Raw genomic sequence first — 18,221 nt, 5'->3', positions numbered from 1 at the left:
TTATGTAATTAACTTACCCAAATTATTTATTTTCAGGCTGATAGTGGAGCAAAAAGAATCATTTTCCATGAAAATGTATTGATATTATTTCCTTATTTAATTGATCTCACCAAATTGCATACGAGATCGATTTCTATGTAATTGCTTTTATTTTCATATGTCTGTTAGGGCCATCCCCTATTTCTCTTCTTTAGAGTGAATTACTTGTTGCCTTTTTGACATGTATATTTTGACAGTTCCATTTGCTTGCAGTTGTATTTCCTTGCTCTAGTCTGTACAACTTTTACTAAATCAAAGCGTAGTTTTTTAAAGTATTAAATTTGATATTGCATGTGCCAATCATATGTTTTGGTGACTACCAACCTGAGTGACAATTTAAAAGTACCCAAACCTTATTGATTATTTTATGTTCATAGAAAACTCTCGTTAAATGCTACGAGAGAGATGGCTTATCAGAATTTATTACTCCAGATATTGTAAGTCATGCCAAATAAAACTGCTAATATATTTAATTGCCTTAAGGGTAATTTTCTAATCAATATCTCAACTATTAGTGGTCAGTTCAATATAGTGCTGTATACCTAGATGAAAGGTACTTAGAGATGTAAAGTAAATTTATTGGTACAAGGTAGTTTTAATAGAAACATAGTTATGAGTTCTCTCTCATTTAATCAAGAGCTATTAAAAAATTCAATGCCTATAAGATATTTCTGCAGTTGTGGAGGTAAATCAGTGTTAGAATATGGTAAGTAAAAAAAGATTCATTATTGTGCTTTTTGATGTAGAATTTTCTGTTTAAATTTACGCCTAGAAATTTCATTGATGAGATATTGGATTTGAAATGAGGCACTTTGAAGTTGAAGGGTTGTTAAGAGGGAAATTATCATGTAATGAACACTGTGTGTAGTGAGTAACACTGGTAATCCAAGCGCTGTGATAGAAGAATAGACTAAGCAGATGGCTTTTGTACCAACATAAAGCAACTGCTTCTGAAAATAAAGGGGGTAAGTTTCTAAAGAAACTGTGGTACTGCGTCGGTGGGAGAGTATAACAGGGTAATACGGTATTATCAACTGAGTTGATAACATAAATTGCTTACAGTAAAGAGTTTCAAAGCTGACGTTTTATGCGTTAGCCCTTCGTCAGAGCGAATGGCTTCTGAAATAGATGAGCAGAATTTAGTTATTCTCTACGTACATTTAGTGTATATCTTTCTTTTGCAGATATCTTTGAGCCATCGGAAGATGCTGGCTTTATTGATATTCAAGATGGTGATGCCATTTCTGAGAGCAGTGACACTGAGGTTGTGGCACACACCAGAGAAGAGATACAGTATGACAATCCAGAAACATCAAGCGGAAGTGATAGTGAAAATGAAGGAAACGAGGGTCCTCCCCCATTGGATAGTGATGAGGATGACGATGAGGGTAGTGATGTTGACGGTATTGACGGCCCCCCTCCATTGCACAGCGATGACAATGCGGAGAACACAGATAATGGAGATGAGCTGGTTACCTCACCTGACAGTGGTAGCAGGGAGGATTTGAGCTCCAGGAGAGCCCCTGTACCCAGAGAAAGGAGAGGCGTGAAGAGTTCTGATGACTCTGACAGTGATAGTGAAAGGGAAGTGCCTCCACCTCTTGATAGTGAAGATGAAGGAGAAGAAAATGATTCCAGAAGCCCTGCTGTAGAAGCTGCCGAAAGTGCTGATGTGGATTCTGTTGGAGGTTATGCTCATGATTCACCAGCTGAAGATGCGAATGATAATGACGATGAGCAGCCTGGTGGTAAGTTTGATGAAGATGATGATGACGAAGAGGAGGAGGAACAACCTATCAGTAATGATGGTGATGCTGACGATGGTGATAATGACGACAAGAAGGAAGAAGAAGATGTTGAGGTAGTGCCGCAGTCTCCTAGGCCTGTCACACCTGAATCTGAAAATTCAGAGGAAGGTGAACTGTCTGATTCATCTCCAGAAGTTGAGACGCAGATTCCAAAGCAGGATCAGTCTGACGACCCTGATGACGATGTTGAGGATGATAAAGAGAGTGATCATGAAGCAGTTTTGGATACAATAGAAAACGAACATGTCGCGTCTGTTGCTGATGAGGTTAGCAGCTCTTTAGTCCCAGTCGAGGAATCGCACGAAGGCGAAAAAGAGGAAAGCGAGGATGAAGGTGAAACTGGAGATACAGTTGGCGGTGAATTTGATGAGAAAGGTACTGTAAAATCTGATCATGACCACAATGTTTCACATACTTTTAGAGAAGAAGAGGCGCGTCGTGATGATAGCGATCACGATAGTGACGAGTCACAAGAATTTGTTCCCATTGAAGACGACAATGAATTGGAATGGGATGTAGAAGATTTTGATGTTCCTGAACACAAAACTGTTAAAAGGACTTCAAAGGTGAATAAAGAAGTACAAGAGGTTGACAAATTGAAAAAGACTTTTCTGGACACTCTAAAGAGTGAAGCAGAAGGTATGAAGGTTGTCAGAACTGAACAGAAAGCTGATTCAAAGAAAAAGGTTGATAAAGGAGTAAGAGAAAAGAAAATTCTTGAAGACGATAAGGAGCGTGCACTTGGTAGTTCAAAAGATTTGGAAACTAAAGATTTAAAACCTGAGTCTGGAAAATATCCTAGAAAGGTAACAAAAGATAATCCAGGTAATAATGAACACGTGAAAGTTGAAAAGAAAGTTGTCAAGGATTTGGTGGTCAAAGATAAATCAAAAACTGTAGTCTCTTCAAAGCCAGTTGACAATGCAGCAAAGCCAAAGAAAGGAAAACTGAAAGCTGCAGATAAGAATCTAGAGGAAACGAATAAGCAACAGACTGAAAAACTTAAGAAGGGTTTTAAAGAAAGCTCAAAAGTAACTAAAACATCCGCCATGGAAAGGGAAGGAATTTCAAAAGCTGGAAATGTTAAGTCTGCCTCAGTTTCGTCATTGCCTATTGGTACGGATGTGCAGCGGAGAAATCAGCCAACAAAAGAGAAGAAGAAAACAAGGCCAGTCAGTGATTTTCGCGCTGATTCTCGTTCACATAACCAGACAGATGAGGTGCATGTAGCTGCTAATCAACCAAGAAAGGAAGCGAAGAAGCCACGGAAAAGTGACAGTGACTCAACATCGGACTCGTTAACAAGGAAAAAACCACAGAAAACAACTTCGTCTGAATCTGTATCTTCCAAGAAACAGAAATCTAGTTCGACCACTACAACTACGCGCGGGGAAAGAGAAAAGTCCTCAGAAAAAGCAGAGGTGAGAAAAAACAAATCCAAAAGGACTGCGAGTAAGCCTGATGAATCTGATCAGGAAGAGGAAATCAGTCGTGAAAGGAAGAAACGGAGCGATGCACCGGTTAAAAATCCAGGTGAATCGAAATCCAAACCAAGAGGAAGACCGACGAGTAATGGTCACCTTTCGAGTTCACAAGAAAAACTTTCCTTTCATTCTGGTCACCACGATCAAAGCCCCAGGGAACATGGTCTCAGGGGTCATCTTGCGAGGGACCATGTTGCTAAGGACCACAGTTTTAGGGACAATGTTACTAAGGATCACACTGCCAGGGGCCATGGTAGTAGGGAGCGCATTGCAAGGGACCATGGTAGCAGGGAGAATGTTGCTAGAGACCATGGTATCAGAGAGCATGATGCTAGGGATCATGGTAACAGGGACCATGTTCCTAGAGAACGTGGCACTCACAAGCACAGTGGCCACACCCATGATCGAAGCAAACACGTCTGGCTTTGCAGAGATGATGAGATCCATAAACTTATTGCACAAAAGGCTTCCTTGTTAAAGGAGTACGAGTCAGGAAGCTTGGCTGGCAGGAAAGTTTGTGAGTAAATAATTATATTATATTTAACAATTATTAAACGCTGGTGAAGGGAAGTCGCGATCAATAAACTTGGTTCCTTTCCCTAAAGTAGGCGAGGAGCAGCGCGAGGTGGAAGCGAGAGGAGGAGCGTGACTCGTCCGTCGTGCGTGTATCGTTGCCTGCCGTCCGTTGAAAAAAGCGTAAAAAAGGATTAGGTCTATCCTGAAAGCAATGCGTCCTGGCTAACAAAGTATGGTTGGGTTATGGAGCATGTTGCCTGACCCTCTGAAACGGCGGCTATGAAAGAGACTATAGATAGTACGTGGAACAAACTCAGTGTCCTTCTTACGTTTGACTTTGGCTTCTTGTTTTTCACCTTGGGTCAGTTATGTTATGATGTGCTTTTAGTTTCAGGACACAAGAGTCGTCACAAGCGGGAAGAGGATCCTGCCGATCTGCCTGACGTGGGATTCGTTGGCAGCAAACCGAACAGAAGACAAACGAGACCGATGAGCGAGGTCATCCCAGGCGGTGTTCCTTACAGCTCTCGGAGGAAGGATAAGCGTCAATCTCTGCAGCTTTCATACAATGGATCGTCAACAGATGACGACGAACGCACGAACAGGGCAGCAGAGGTGAAGAAAACGGGAACTTTTGCGGTGGGACTAGCGTCACGTAACATCGAGCATTCGGAACCAGCAGGAGAGAGTGACTCGGAACACGAGGAGACTTGTGAATATTGTGCTGCAGAGAAGGTATGGAGCAGTTAGATTCTGTTCTCATCTCAGTCCGCCTAACTTCTAGAATATCTTTTTTTTTTTTTTTTTTTTTTTTTTTTTCATTTAACCAAGCTCAATTTTCACTGTCTTATCCTATTTGCTGTCTGAATTGCTAATCCTAGCAATATGCATAACGTTTTTCACGTGTGACCCTAAAAATGGCGTTGCTTGTCATGGAGTTCGGTATAGTTCAATGGTAAAACATCGGGACTCGGAATCCGACGGTGTAGGGCTCGATTCCTCATGGCAACTCAGATTTTATTTCTTTGACCCTCACTCGTGACAACACGAACATAAGACGTCCTTACTGAAAACGTTACCTTTTAAAAAAATTTAAGACATCACTGAGTAAACCAATTTAGGCCGTGGACGAACTTGCAATTCTGAAGTTGCGATTTCAGACCTCTAAAGAAGCTAAAAATGTCCAAATCGCAATTAAAATCTCAATTTTTGTGATGTGAGCTTTTTCCTTTTTTTGCCTTCTACTCCGTCTTCGTATCTACCCCCGCGTTATCACAACACACTCAAAGAAATACTCGCTTCTATGTTGACTGAAGGTTCTGTGTTACATATGGTACTTCAGCACAGTTCTAACCTACACTTACAGTTTTCTAATCACGTTTTTCCTACACCGTACTGTTACAGTTGTCTTGTACTCAAAAGCAAGACCTCACTGAATTCTTCCTCCCTTTACAGTAACTTTCTTGACTTTCTCCAACTTGAACCTTAGACTTCATCTCATCTTTGTCTTGCAAGGATACAGAGAAATAGTTGACAAAAGTGAAAACTGGAAGACAAACTCAACTTCAATCTAACTGTGTCTTTATTTTCTCTTTTCCTTGGCTCTCCACGTTGTGTCTGTATTTGCTGGTCGTTTTAAGATGACTTGGCATGAGTATGTAAAGAGCTGCAAGCAGGCCGTGACCCAACGCCGGGGGCAGCAGAACTGTGATGATTCCCGAACTCTCCCTCTTCCACCGCTTCAAACCTTCCGCTTGCCGGGACCTTTCTTTGACTCATCTGTAAGTTACTTCCATGCGTCAGATTTTGAACTAAGTGCTGGCATACATTTTTTCCCGTCTCGATACACTTTCTTCATAAGAGATTATATTCCTGACAAACCTTCATCGTGAACTGCTCACATGTCTGCATTTTATAGACGGCTTTACTCATTTATTTCATAAATGTTGAACAGTCTCTCATGTGTGCTTCATTTTGTTTTGTTTTGTTTTTTTAATTTTTGTTTTCTTTTGACGCCGCCGTTTAGTTGAGTTTGAAATCCTTCTATCTGGTTAAATTATTTATCATCGTATTTCTTGCTAAGAGCGCGGCTGTTCTCGTGAAGTCGTTTGTTTCCAGTGACTAGCGTCTGACGCTTTCTCCGTTTTATTCCGCTTTCATCCCCTAATCTTGAAGCTTCTCTTGTATTTCTTGGTGTTTTTCGCATGGGTTGGAAAAAGATCTTGGAGTACAGGGGCAAATCATAAGACGTGGGAAAGTGGGTGAGGCAAGGAGAGGGTGAGTGGTGGAGGCGGGAAGGGGTTGGGGACAAACGAGGGGCGGCTTTTAGAAAACGTGATATTGCAGATGGCGTTTTTCTTTCTTGGTTAGCATAGGTGATGTGGATGGTAACATTGAAGTCTGTCTTTAGTAGACTCAAAATATCTACTTATACCTCCTGAGTATCGTTTCATTTTATCTTTATCATAAAGGATCTTGATTAGAGGTTACATCGCGTGCAGAAAAGAGATTATGTTCTCAATAACAATTTGCTCTCGCTCAACAAAAATTTTTTCTTTGAGGCTTGATGATCTCCTCGGGGAAAAATTTCATTGAGAGATGATTACAAATGATGATGCTCTTGGGAAGAAGCGGAGAAAATCTGTTGCAAAAACTTGTGGAAAATTTGTTTCTCATTTGCTTCTCGTGGAACTCATAAAAAAAGAAGAAAAGTTAGCTATCACGGTTGAAAGATCCTATCCCATGAAAGTGTTTCATTTCTCAAAGCCTGTTTATCGGTCGCTCACATGTCCTTAAAAGTAATTGCGCTTTGTCAAGTACAAATGCATATTTGCCTTCGGTTGCTGTTTCCGTCAATTTAAGCGTGATTAAAGGATTTAAATTCCTGTTTCTGTAATGATCTTTACTTATTCCTAAAAGCAAGCTAGTTATCTTGTGACCACAATATTCCTTGAAACATCTGTCGTCTCTTTTTATTTCTTCGTTTCGTTTTTTTATCACAAGACTCGAATGAAAAAGCGCTCTGGATCGATCGGCCCGGGACTCAACATTTTCCCTTCTCCTTTTGACACGGATGAAATTTTTATTCTACGGGATGGATTTCATTGTTACCGCGTTTGTAAACTGAATTGCGGGGCTATTTTGACTAGAAGAATGTGGTTTTATTGCGAATCATTGGGATAAATAATTGAGCGCTAAACCACCGCTGTGATGGATACAAATCAAGTCGGTCAACAGTAAGAATAACTTTCGGATCTTGTAGAAGAAAGTTTCGAAGCGGACCATTTTGGCTCGAATTTCCTCTTTTCTGTTCTTGGCGATGGCCAAACGAGTTTTACCGAGCCGTTAAGCAAATCGGTATTTTTTTCAGTTCGCACTTCCAAACTGGAAACTTCATGCCGTATCTCCACGAAACCTGCCTTCTCGAAGAGTGCCATGGTTTTGTACGTAAAATATGAGTTATTTACCTTCCGGGTCATAATATTCCGTATTGCCCGCGGTACAGGTTGTTTGTATATTTTAACCTACTTTCCTAATTTTTATTCGTAGGCTGCGGCAAACAAGGCCCGAGAACGAAATCCAGGTAAGTTTGTGATGTGTCTTTATTTAGTGTTTACTTTTACATCGTCGAGTTTGTGCTGACAGATAATTGAAAATATCTCTATTTTCTCGCCGAGTGATTTACCAAAAAGAGATAGTGGAGCAAGTGAAATTCAATCACCTTGTTCAGAGCTAGGCACGCTGAATATGTGAGGAATTCACAGTAGAACTTGAGATTCCATCGAAATATGGCTAATCGTATTTGGTTGAGAAACGACTGTGAATAAACGTTTGGCGAGAAACAAAACATCCCGGTTAAAACTTACCAAACATTTGTCATCCTGTCAATTTTGCATTCGCTTTTTTTTATTAGTTAAACTTACTCAGTTTTAAGGCGAGTGATCACTTCTTTTTTCACACTCTGTGACTACTGCCGATTACAGTTTATAATCTCTCTAAGCTACTAAGACCCGCGATTCGCATTGAGCTACGAGCAAATTTATGTAGCGCACTTAATATTTTATGACTGGAAGTGTTTTCAATGATGAGCGAATTAAATGTCTGAATTCTTTAATGAAGTTTAATCGACATACTTTTTTTTTGGGGGGGGGGGAAGGGGTCATTTTGAGGCTTAATTTTTGTTACTCTTATAACATTACTAAAAGTAGAACGAAAATTTCCAAACTTGAATCACTATTTTTCGTTTTTCGCTCGACAACAAGGGAAAACTGAGATAATTTATTAGCCGACAACGAACTCGGCATGTGATCATTATGAGCTCGGATGTGATACTAATGTTCCAGTAATAATGTCTGAATAGGTAAGCATGTCCCATATTATTGATCGAAAAATTACGGCTTGCTTACAAAAATGTGTTTTTTTACAATATTTTGATTTTCTCCTTTGTTTTGGGAAAGGTCTTTAAACGCTGGGAACTGCAGATTTTCAAATTTCGCTACGTCGGTTACTTTTTCGCTGACTTAACCAGCCAGCAGACGCCGGCGGCACAAATTTTTTTTTCTGTTTTTTACAAGACAAGTTTGTCATCTTAGAGCGCATTACGATTGAGTTAAATAAAATAAAAGTAAAGTAATACGACAGCTAATTGGAAGGAAGAATAACAACAAGTAAAAACAGTCATACTGCCTAAAGCGCGGGAAAAGGCGAGACACCAAATCGCGATTGGTTTTAAGTTTGGAATCTGATTGGTGGAGAGAGAAGCGCCTGTTTTGAACCAATCGAGCAGCACCTAAGCAACCGCAGATTACTTTCGACACTTATTTGAAAATTTTGCTAATAGTTCTTCCCTCTTCAATCCCCGTTACTTTTTCATCTGTCTATCCTTGTTGTGCACGGTTTGGAGCCAGGCCTCGTTTTGAGACGGAGGTCTGGGAGCAAAGGAGCAAGAACGAATTAGCGCTCCACACTTTCGGAGCCATCGTTTCTGTAAAGTGTGTATTTTTGAGTGGATGGCTTCATAATTGTTGTCAAAATTTTAATTCTTAATTTTGCCGATATTTCTATGTCTACGGTAGAAAGACTATGAATAAAGTAATTTTGCTTAAAGGATTTTTAAATGGAAAGGGTTTAAGTAAGTTAGAAGAGCTGTGTGGTTGCTAACGAGTGTGTACCCCACCGAAGTACTCTTTATATGCAAAAGAATGTCCCTATTATTGACGCTGCAGGACGTGCGTTTCTTCGCTCGCGGGAAGATTTGAGACGAGTCGTTCAAGGCTTCATTTAATACTTTCCCGCGCCCGAAGAAACGCTTGTGTCAAAGTACCGATTATGAGGGCATGTTTGCAAGCTACTGTAGTTCTTTATTCGAGACTGCAAATCCAAATTTGGCCCAAACAAATATCTTGTTTAGCATTATTTCCATTAACGTTGTCGGCTTGTCACAAACAAAAGCGATTTTGCTTTTATTTACCTTTAATGAAATAAGACAAGTGGACTCTGTAGGTGAAAATGATTTTGATTGAAAGAGAAAATACATTCGAGAACAAATTGGTTATTTTTAGTCATGTTTATTGCAATTTTGCGGTTTGAAAGGAGGCGAATTTAAATCGTTTTCCTCTTTTTTACTACCTAGAGATAAGTTTAGAGTTTCAAGTGCTTGAAATAGCTCGATTTCATGTTTCACTCCCAAAACAATCTTTGTTTATAGTTATGATGCATTAAAAAAGAAATCTCCAAATCCATTTACCTCTTAACGGTTTTTGTCTGATTAAATTGCGTCCCTGCAGTGAAATCGATTTTTCGGTCGGATCGTGCTGGCTTGTCAAAATGCGATAAATAGTCGAGAACGTTGGGTGCGAAATACAATGAGAAGTGTAAACGAGAGAGATTGAAAGAGACAACCCGTTTCGCGCCAAGACAGCTGCGTGTATCAAGACAAGCACCTTTAAAGAGCTTTTCTTGTTAACTGTCATTTGAGGAAATTTTTTATATCGGATGTTGGTACTTTGAAATGGATTAAACTTTGAGAAATACTCGACCATCAGTCTCTAGTTTCGCCAATGCAACCGTAAACATTTCGTTTTCGTTCTCCGCTCGTTTATCGTTTTTGTGTGTATTTTTCACGCATTGTAGACATAAATATTTAATCACCTGTAGTCGTTGGATGCCCATATCATATTTGTCAAATGTTCTAAACCAGAGTCGGGTAAAGTCAACACTGTTTCGTGTTCCGCGGTGAAAAAATGAGTTTGTGTGGGGCACGCGCTTGTTAGTTTTGTGGCTTGGATCGCAATTTCGTAGCGAAAATGTGACTGGTTTAGATGTAAACCTGATGTTGCTTAGGCGTACGTCTTCAAGATGGTTTCCGATGTGTTTGAGTTTAACATTCCGGAAGTCAGACTTTTCTTCCGATTCTGCGAGCATAAGGACCACGATGTACTTCCAATAGGTACAGAGTTTCGATAGTAGCTTTCAACTTTGTCTAACGAAAATTCTTTGCCCCTTTACAAACGCGGCAATCTCGTTAAATTAATTTCTACAAAACTGGGGGAGAGATTGTGGTGATAAATTGATTGACTGTCGCAAGAAGAACCACGTTCGCTTCACTGAATCGCTTCCAACTGCTGTAAACAATTCAATTAACAGCGTTTTTTTCTTTTTGATTTAAGCTTGGGATGGCCCACATCATCCGAGGAATCTTCTTCTTGGAGTTGTGTACACAGCCAAGGTAAGTCAGTCATTAATCACGTAGCGTTGTTCAACATTAGTTGTTTAGTTTGCGGGTTTTTCCAATTTTATTCGATTCATTGTCTTTATTCTCGTGCCAGCTTTTAGCGTATTATTAGATAAGACTTTTTTTGCCGCGCATCTTTTGTCAACGCGTAACCTTTATTAAGAATTTCGCAGAGTGTAGTTATGAAAAAGTCTTAAAGTTGAGAAGTTGATATTTACATCAGTTTGGTGGATGAATCAACGGCGGAAGTCACAAATCAATCTTAAAAATAAACGTCTGAAGGCCCGTGGGCATAGCCTTCGAATTGCTTTTTTCTGACGTTTTTTAGCGTCACATCTACATGTTTTCAGTTTTACTCGTTCAATGGAGAAGTGTTGCTTCTCTGGTGTTGCGAATATAGGTCTCTCAGTCTCTTAACTATAGCTTTGATCATTCGCGATCATTTTGAAAATTTGCATCCGAAAGACCCGTTATTGTCTCTACTGACAGGTTACTCTATAAACAAACGGCCTAATGAAAAGGTTTAAAACTAACAAATTTTGTCGTCTTTCATATCCTTTCAAATGTTTGAGTAGTATGATTTTTAGAGTAAGAGGTTGGGTTCAAGAATGGAAAACCAACGGTTATTTTTCTCACGATCGATTAGCACTTTGCATTTAAATGAGTCCTAATTTAATGTCGACCAAGTCATTACTGTTTCTTAACACGGCTGATTCGACCATCGGTGATGTGTTTGTGTGGTTAAATTCGATAGGAATAAATATTAAAAAAAGGCTAGAACCATCTTTGATAATACTTAATCTCAAATAAGTTTTGGGCGCCCTAACAGACGACATAACCAAGACCGTGACGGTTGTAACTTCACTCAGATCTTAAGGGTTAATTTATGTGCAAAAATTAGCACTTCGACAGCAAAGTATATTTGAAGGCAATTCTAATCAGGTGAATAGCACTACTGAATATTGGTTTAACATCTGATGCCCTGTCATAATATGCAAATAGAATTGACTGTAATCAAGTCGTCATAAATGAATCCCCTTTGTTTGCTCGAGATGGTACAGATAATCATGACCTATTTTAGACAACTTCAATATTCATTTCTGACAAGCTGAATGCAACCTGGATTTGATCCGTCCTTCAAATTATAATTCTGAGCTTTTATATCCTTTCATTTCTTCTCTTCGTAGTACCTGGGTTCGTCGCAAATTATGTCGCCCCAGGCCCCAAACAAAGCTGTTCGGATGGAACAGGCTCAGGAAGCCGTGGGACGAATAAAGGTTAGACTTACTGAAATCCTTCGCTTCCTCAGATTTACTATGTAAGCTTTAAATTTAAAATTCACCAAAGAGGCTTTGTGCTTTGTCGTTCCATGTGCAGCACTGCCGAGTTGATTACAGTTTGTACTCTGGCTTGTAAATCCATTTTTAACCGTTCGATCCTAAGAGTGACCAACATCTAATTCCTCTTTGAAATATCACTTCAAAATCGCACATTTAAGTCACAAGAATAAAGGAATGAACACCCACTAAAGACGCTTTCTGTTGTAAAAAATTTCTCCTTGCCACCAACTTAGGAAATGTTTAGCGAACAGTATGGAGAATATACATACTGATATTAGGGTGTGAAGGGATGAAGAGTGATTTGCTTATAACAAAAGGAGCTATATTTGATATTTTGAGGGTTTTGCGACGTACAGACGTCTTCAAAACCAAAAAGAATTTCAGAATAATCGTTTGCGAAGGTAGAAAAACTCTCAGTAGGTAAAAATATAGCACTTAAGAACACGGATAGTGAAGGTGGAAAAGATTGACGCGGATTGCAAAAAGTAACGTTGATACACAAGTTTTAACAATTCCCCTTTTTCAGCCAGTTTTGTTTGTTGTCCGTTAGGTTCCTGAGGGTGAGGACCAACCAACTACTGATATTGACTTTTTCATTTCTACTGAAAGACTTAAAGTGGTCAATTCCACTACAAAGGTAAGTTATCCCGATTTTACAGGTTTCTTGTTTGTCGTTCGTTCTCTGAAGATAACTGTTCTAATATGTGGAGGTAAATGGGACTGCTGTATCTGAAGTACTGAAGTACGCCGTGAAAAGGACAGGAAACAGCACGACGCGGCAACAAATCGCAGCGAAAATTTCCTTAGTGTTACTTGGACAATTTTTGTTGTGAGTTGCACCATCTTAATTCATAAGCACTCTACACTGAGCTGTTTAGCGACTAGATTAAAGATGATGTTCTTCACTAATGACACAGGCATACACAAAGGAAAAGAACTCCATCATCGTTGCGTTGTTTCCCAACCCAAGAAATGTAAAAATAATAGTTCTATTAACTTGTTCTTCAACAGGAGGTCATGTTAGACCACTCCCTCCGCTCCGTGTCGTTCATCGCAGATATCGGAGATGTTCTTGTGCTAATGGCTCGTCAGCAATCCGAGGAACGCGCCAACAAAGAGGTTTTAAAACCTTCACAGATCCTGGCTAGCGTAGGAACGGCGCAGACGGACCACAAAAACGTCAAGATCACTTGCCACGTTTTTCAGGCGCCAGAGGTCAGTCCTAAATATATAATTTATCTTCAAAGATGTTTCATGAAGGAACCTTCTTATAAAGAGAGACGTTTTGAGAGCTTTGTCGCCCTATTTTTAATCGTTGGGTTTTTCGCAACTTGAAAAACTTAGCTGCGATTCGGAAGAAGGTCCAAAATATTAGCTCGGTGAGATGGAAAAATCACAAAAATAGGCGATTATATAACGAAGAAGTAACAATGACAGCTCGGATTAGAAGAATTGAACGCATTTGAACAACAGGTGTTGACGTTGCTTTTGTAAATTTAGTCTCTAGTGTCCAGAGCACGAGTATGATTCTGTCTGGTAACTCTTTAATATATTTATCATAGTCGCTACACAGAAATCGATCATATGGTCAGAAAGGTCATATGATCGACCGTAATCGTCGCACTGTAGGGTTTGTTGACGTGGTCTAACTTCATCATCACACTCAATACACGGATGAATGCTCATTTTGATCAGTTCGTATTCGTATTGTAGCTAGCTCTACCCTCTTCATATGTACTTTGATCGGATCAAAATATACATGCGACTGCGAGTGCCAGAGGAAATAGAGCACAATTACATAATTTTTGCCTATTCTGATCCTATGGGAAATGATGCTATCAGACTATTACTGTGAAAAAAGCCACAAGCATAAACAATAGACTTTTATCTTAAAAATATCACACTTACCTTACGCAAGGCAACAAGTTAATTTTATTTGTATGTTACTCGCTTTACCGACTTGTCGAACACGACAATCGACATTCGTTTACCAGGTGTTTTCATCTGTTATTGTTAAGAAAGTCACAAATAGACACAACAGAACTTTACTTGTATGTTGCGCTGTATCCATGCATATGTTGTTACAGAAAGTCTTCATGGCATGTTAAGAAACAAGAAAGAGTTTCTCAAACGTACCAATTGCCCGTGAGTAAGAAACGAGCACGTACCCAACGAACAACGCTTCATTTTTTTTATTTGAAACGGAGAACGCTTCCCTTTGTTGTTAGAAACGAACCACGCTTTTAGAATTGTTACTCAAACATATTTCAATTCCGAACATGCATATGATCGTGTCTATGTAGTCAGAGTCTTCATGGTATTGTTAGAAACCAAGAAAGAATTTCTCAAGCTTACGAAACGTCCGTGAGTAAGAAACGATTACATACCAAACGAACAATGCTGAATTTTGTTGCTGGAAACGAACAACGTTTCCCTTTGTTGTTAGGGACGAACAACGCTTTAAGAACCTTCATGGTGTTGTCGGAAACTAAGAGCGCCTTCGTGATAAAAATTTCTCAACGTTATTGCCTATTTACAGTATGAAATTCTAATCTTTTTAGTATTTGTTTCTTCGGGCGACTTGACTTTTTTTTCGGGTGACATAACTAAAATTTCGGGCAACATGACTCAGGTTTCGGGCGACTTGACTGTAAACCTTTCAAATCGTACTTTTTTTTTACCCGATTTTGTTGCCTTCAATCAAAAATTCAAAACAAAAGGTATCTTCACCCCCAAGTGATTCAATCTAATCTAAACTTGGCTTGATTCTTTGCAGGCTCAGGTTATAGCCAAGAGTATTGGTCAGGCATTCAATGTGGCTTACCAAGAATTTTTAAGACAAAACGGACTAAGTGAGGACGTTATTGAAGATGCCGAGTATAACGGTGTGTTAGAGGCACAGAAAATACTCGGCGAGGACTTGTCCCTGTTGTCCGATGAAAATAGCGCCAAAGAAGTAAGCTGGATGAACGATGGTTGAGAGATAGTTAATGATGTTCATGTTCGCTTTTTACGTCTTACGAAACCAGCGTCGAGGTAGTTAAAACCGCAAGATATGGAAGTTGCAATTTATAAAAATTCCTAAGAGATGATAAAATGATAAGAAAATAATCAGAATGCAGTAAAGATGGGAAGGATTTAGATGGATTGCCAACGAGAAACTCAAAGATATTAGCGCAAATATGATCTTTCGAGATGACTGCAGACTTTAAAGTTTATGTTTTCAAATCCTGTCTTGTTTTAGGTGATTGTTAATAAGAAGCCCGCTGAAATACTTGGTGTGATGATCGTGGAATCAGGCTGGGGATCCATGATTCCTTGTGCCATCATAGCGCATCTAGCGAAAGATGGACCAGCGGCTAAGTCTGGCAGGCTTAATGTTGGTGATCAGATCCTCTCAGTGAATGGTACAAGTTTAGTCGGTCTGCCTTTGTTAGAATGTCAAAATATTATTAAGGTAAGGCAACGAAATTGGAACAGTTGACTAGATTGTAGGGTTGATTTTGCCACAGGGGTGCAAACCACGTGCACGTGACAAAACTGGCGTTTCCTGGTTGGTTGATCATTAGGAACAAATAACGAGTTTAAGAAATCCAGTTACGGAAGTGAGATTCCAGAAGAACATCACATCATGGGCGTATTTCAAGCAGTGTGGAATTTTTTATCACTTTCCCCTTAACCCTTTAACTCCCATGAGTGATCAAGACAGAATTTCTCCTTACAATATCAATACAATGTTAAGCAGGCAAGTGATGAGAATAAAGAAAAATCTTAATTAGGTGATTATTAGTTGATCCAATACCAAATTCTCCAAACTAACATCACAAGAACTATATGGCAACAGTAAGGAGAATTACTAATGAGATCTTGGGAGTTAAAGGGTTAAGACGTGTTAATCTTTCAGTGCTGTTTAACGGCTCTACCTTCGATTCACAGAAATGAATTTTAGCCGTGTAGTGTAGTCTTTGATAGTTTATAAATTCCTGCTTCTCTGCACCTTAGCCTGTACGGTGGAAACCATTCAATCTGTGAGGACGAGCCAAAACAGCAACGCATGCGAGTGTAAAAACAAGGAAGGCAACCTGAAAACCTCCCTTTTTTCCGCTCGTTTCCTCTGAGATTCATCTCTTTCCTCTTCCCCTCTCCCCCTCTCTCCTGTTACTAACAAAGTGCTTGCAATATTTCCAAAAGAATGTTGACACCTTAATTGAGTATTACCCTGACTCTAAGCAAAAGTAGATGCTCGTAAAAATTATTCGTCAGTAGTATTCTTCTTCATGTTTAACAAGTGTTGACTGTTAATGTGTCATAGGGCATACGTCCAGAGACGAAAGTGGTGATGAAAATCGTGTCGTGTCCTCCAACTGTTCAAGTGGTGGTTAACAGACCGGATACCAAATATCAGCTTGGATTCAGTGTGCAAAATGGAATGGTAAGTGGGTTGCTCTTTGTTTCATGTAGACGTGTAATTTGTATGGTGCGTTTAAAGCTTTTGAGTAGTTACTGACTCAGATAAACTGTTACCTAGCAAAAAGCTGCGTTTATACGGGCATGTTTTTCGTTCTCAAGTCCTCCTGTCTAAAAACTGTCATCAGCTGTGCTCAAAGATGAAATTTGTTTAGGTGGCATGAAAGAGACGTTTACGCATAAAATGGTTTTGGGGAAATTGTACTTCAACATGTTTTCCTAAGTGTCCATAAAAAGTTTTCATTTGTATTTAATTTAGCGTAAGATATTTCGGATCAATATCAGTATCTGGGCAACTGCCCACCTACTCCTCCCCTAACCCAACATTAACCCTAACTTGTCATCAATTGACTGTTGTTGGGTTAGGGGAGGGGTAGGTGGGCAGTTGCCCAGATACTGATATTGATCCGATATTTCTTTGACAAGTGTACTTGTGAAGGAAAACTTCCTGGTGTAGATAGTCTTTCTTTCCATTCTTTTCCCGTCGGCCTTTGCAGCTCTACACACGATCTTGACTTCACCTCGTAAAAATTCAACTGCACGTCTTCATGACGATATTCGGAACGATCACATGAAGTGTTGTGGCTTGAACGTGTTGTTAGACTTAGGTTCCTCCGAAAAAAGACAACTCAGATATAAGCTGAATTTTTGTCATGCTAAACCTCAGTTTCGTCAATCAGGACTCTTATGTTTCAAGTAATATTCTAAATCATCCTTTTCGCGTTACTGTTACTGATTTTAGTTATCTTGTCCTCTTTAGATTTGCAGTTTAATGCGCGGAAGTATAGCAGAGAGAGGCGGTGTTCGAGTGGGACACAGGATTATTGAAATAAATGGCGAGAGTGTAGTAGCCACGTCTCATCAGCATATAGTGGAACTACTGGCCACTACAGTTGGAGAGGTTTGTTGACGTTACGGCGTTTTGTTTGTCAAAGCACTTTTCTACTGAGTGCCATGAAATCAAGTCTTGAATTTTTAGACGATCAGAATTTCTAACTGATTTGTATCTCTTCAGATCCGTATGAAGACCATGCCTGCCTCCATGTATCGCCTTTTAGTTGGTTTGGAAACACCACAACACATCTGATCTGATCGGGAAGAGGACTTCATGCTTAAAATTACAACCGGACCGCTTGAAAAAGTTCGACGTCAGTCACGCAATGAGAGCGACTATGTCACCCATTGGGAGAAACTTTGTCACATAGTTTGTCCATGAACTTAGACATCGTGACGGAGAGTTTGAATGAAACAATATAGTGAAAGAGGAATGAACGGGTCTTCCATTGAACAGAATCGTCTAGAGATAGTCGATCAACTGATTAGTTCGACAGCCAAATGTAACGCTTCACTAAAGTATCAGTGGATTAGATTGTTTAAGTCTCAGTCCATTGTTGAAAAACATTGGATACAAATCAACTCATTGTAGATAGCCGCAGTTTTTGATGGAAAGTAATACGTTCAACAAATAGCTGAAATATTTATTCGAAGCTGTCGAATTATTTACCTTATGGTTTATTTTGTTTACATATAAAATTGAAAGTGTCAACTTTGAGAAGTCGTTGAGTTCCAAAAAAGATATACACGCCTACTAGCGTTTTTCATAAACTTCGGTTACTTTTAAATGGGTAAAAAAGTGTGATGATGACGAAGTTCGCGAACTTAACTTTGATGGTTCACCAATTTCACTTGAGGTGTTTCAAACGATATTTCTTGCCAAATCCTTCGTGTACCTATCCTTAACGTAAAACTGACATCTAAATAATATGCTTTGATACGTTTCGGGGTGTAATTAAAAGTGTTTTACAAGGAATAAACAACTCTTCATTTGTTTAAA

The 18,221-nt window shown here is 39.4% G+C and overlaps 1 protein-coding gene across 2 annotated transcripts in view; it reads left to right on the top strand.

The window, feature by feature from the left end:
* LOC113683575 (uncharacterized) overlaps positions 1 to 18,221 on the top strand; it is a 27,152-nt gene extending 8,931 nt beyond the window's left edge. Inside the window, exons 3-15 of one of the 2 annotated variants that reach the window (XM_027200830.2) lie at positions 1,224 to 3,848; positions 4,236 to 4,582; positions 5,488 to 5,628; positions 7,397 to 7,430; positions 10,516 to 10,574; positions 11,768 to 11,857; positions 12,471 to 12,557; positions 12,932 to 13,135; positions 14,697 to 14,876; positions 15,165 to 15,377; positions 16,233 to 16,352; positions 17,148 to 17,288; positions 17,403 to 18,221. In XM_027200830.2, coding sequence (XP_027056631.2) covers positions 1,224 to 3,848; positions 4,236 to 4,582; positions 5,488 to 5,628; positions 7,397 to 7,430; positions 10,516 to 10,574; positions 11,768 to 11,857; positions 12,471 to 12,557; positions 12,932 to 13,135; positions 14,697 to 14,876; positions 15,165 to 15,377; positions 16,233 to 16,352; positions 17,148 to 17,288; positions 17,403 to 17,474 — 4,313 coding nt within the window. In that variant the 3' untranslated portion in view covers positions 17,475 to 18,221. The remainder of the gene's footprint in view (positions 1 to 1,223; positions 3,849 to 4,235; positions 4,583 to 5,487; positions 5,629 to 7,396; positions 7,431 to 10,515; positions 10,575 to 11,767; positions 11,858 to 12,470; positions 12,558 to 12,931; positions 13,136 to 14,696; positions 14,877 to 15,164; positions 15,378 to 16,232; positions 16,353 to 17,147; positions 17,289 to 17,402) is intronic. The other variant, XM_027200831.2, reaches the window with a different exon arrangement.

The sequence above is a fragment of the Pocillopora damicornis genome, chromosome 4, assembly GCF_964200805.1.
Source record: "Pocillopora damicornis chromosome 4, jaPocDami1.2, whole genome shotgun sequence".
NCBI lineage: Eukaryota > Metazoa > Cnidaria > Anthozoa > Scleractinia > Pocilloporidae > Pocillopora > Pocillopora damicornis.
The sequence above is the reverse complement of the archived record's forward strand: the minus strand, read 5'-3'. Positions and strand labels throughout refer to the sequence as shown.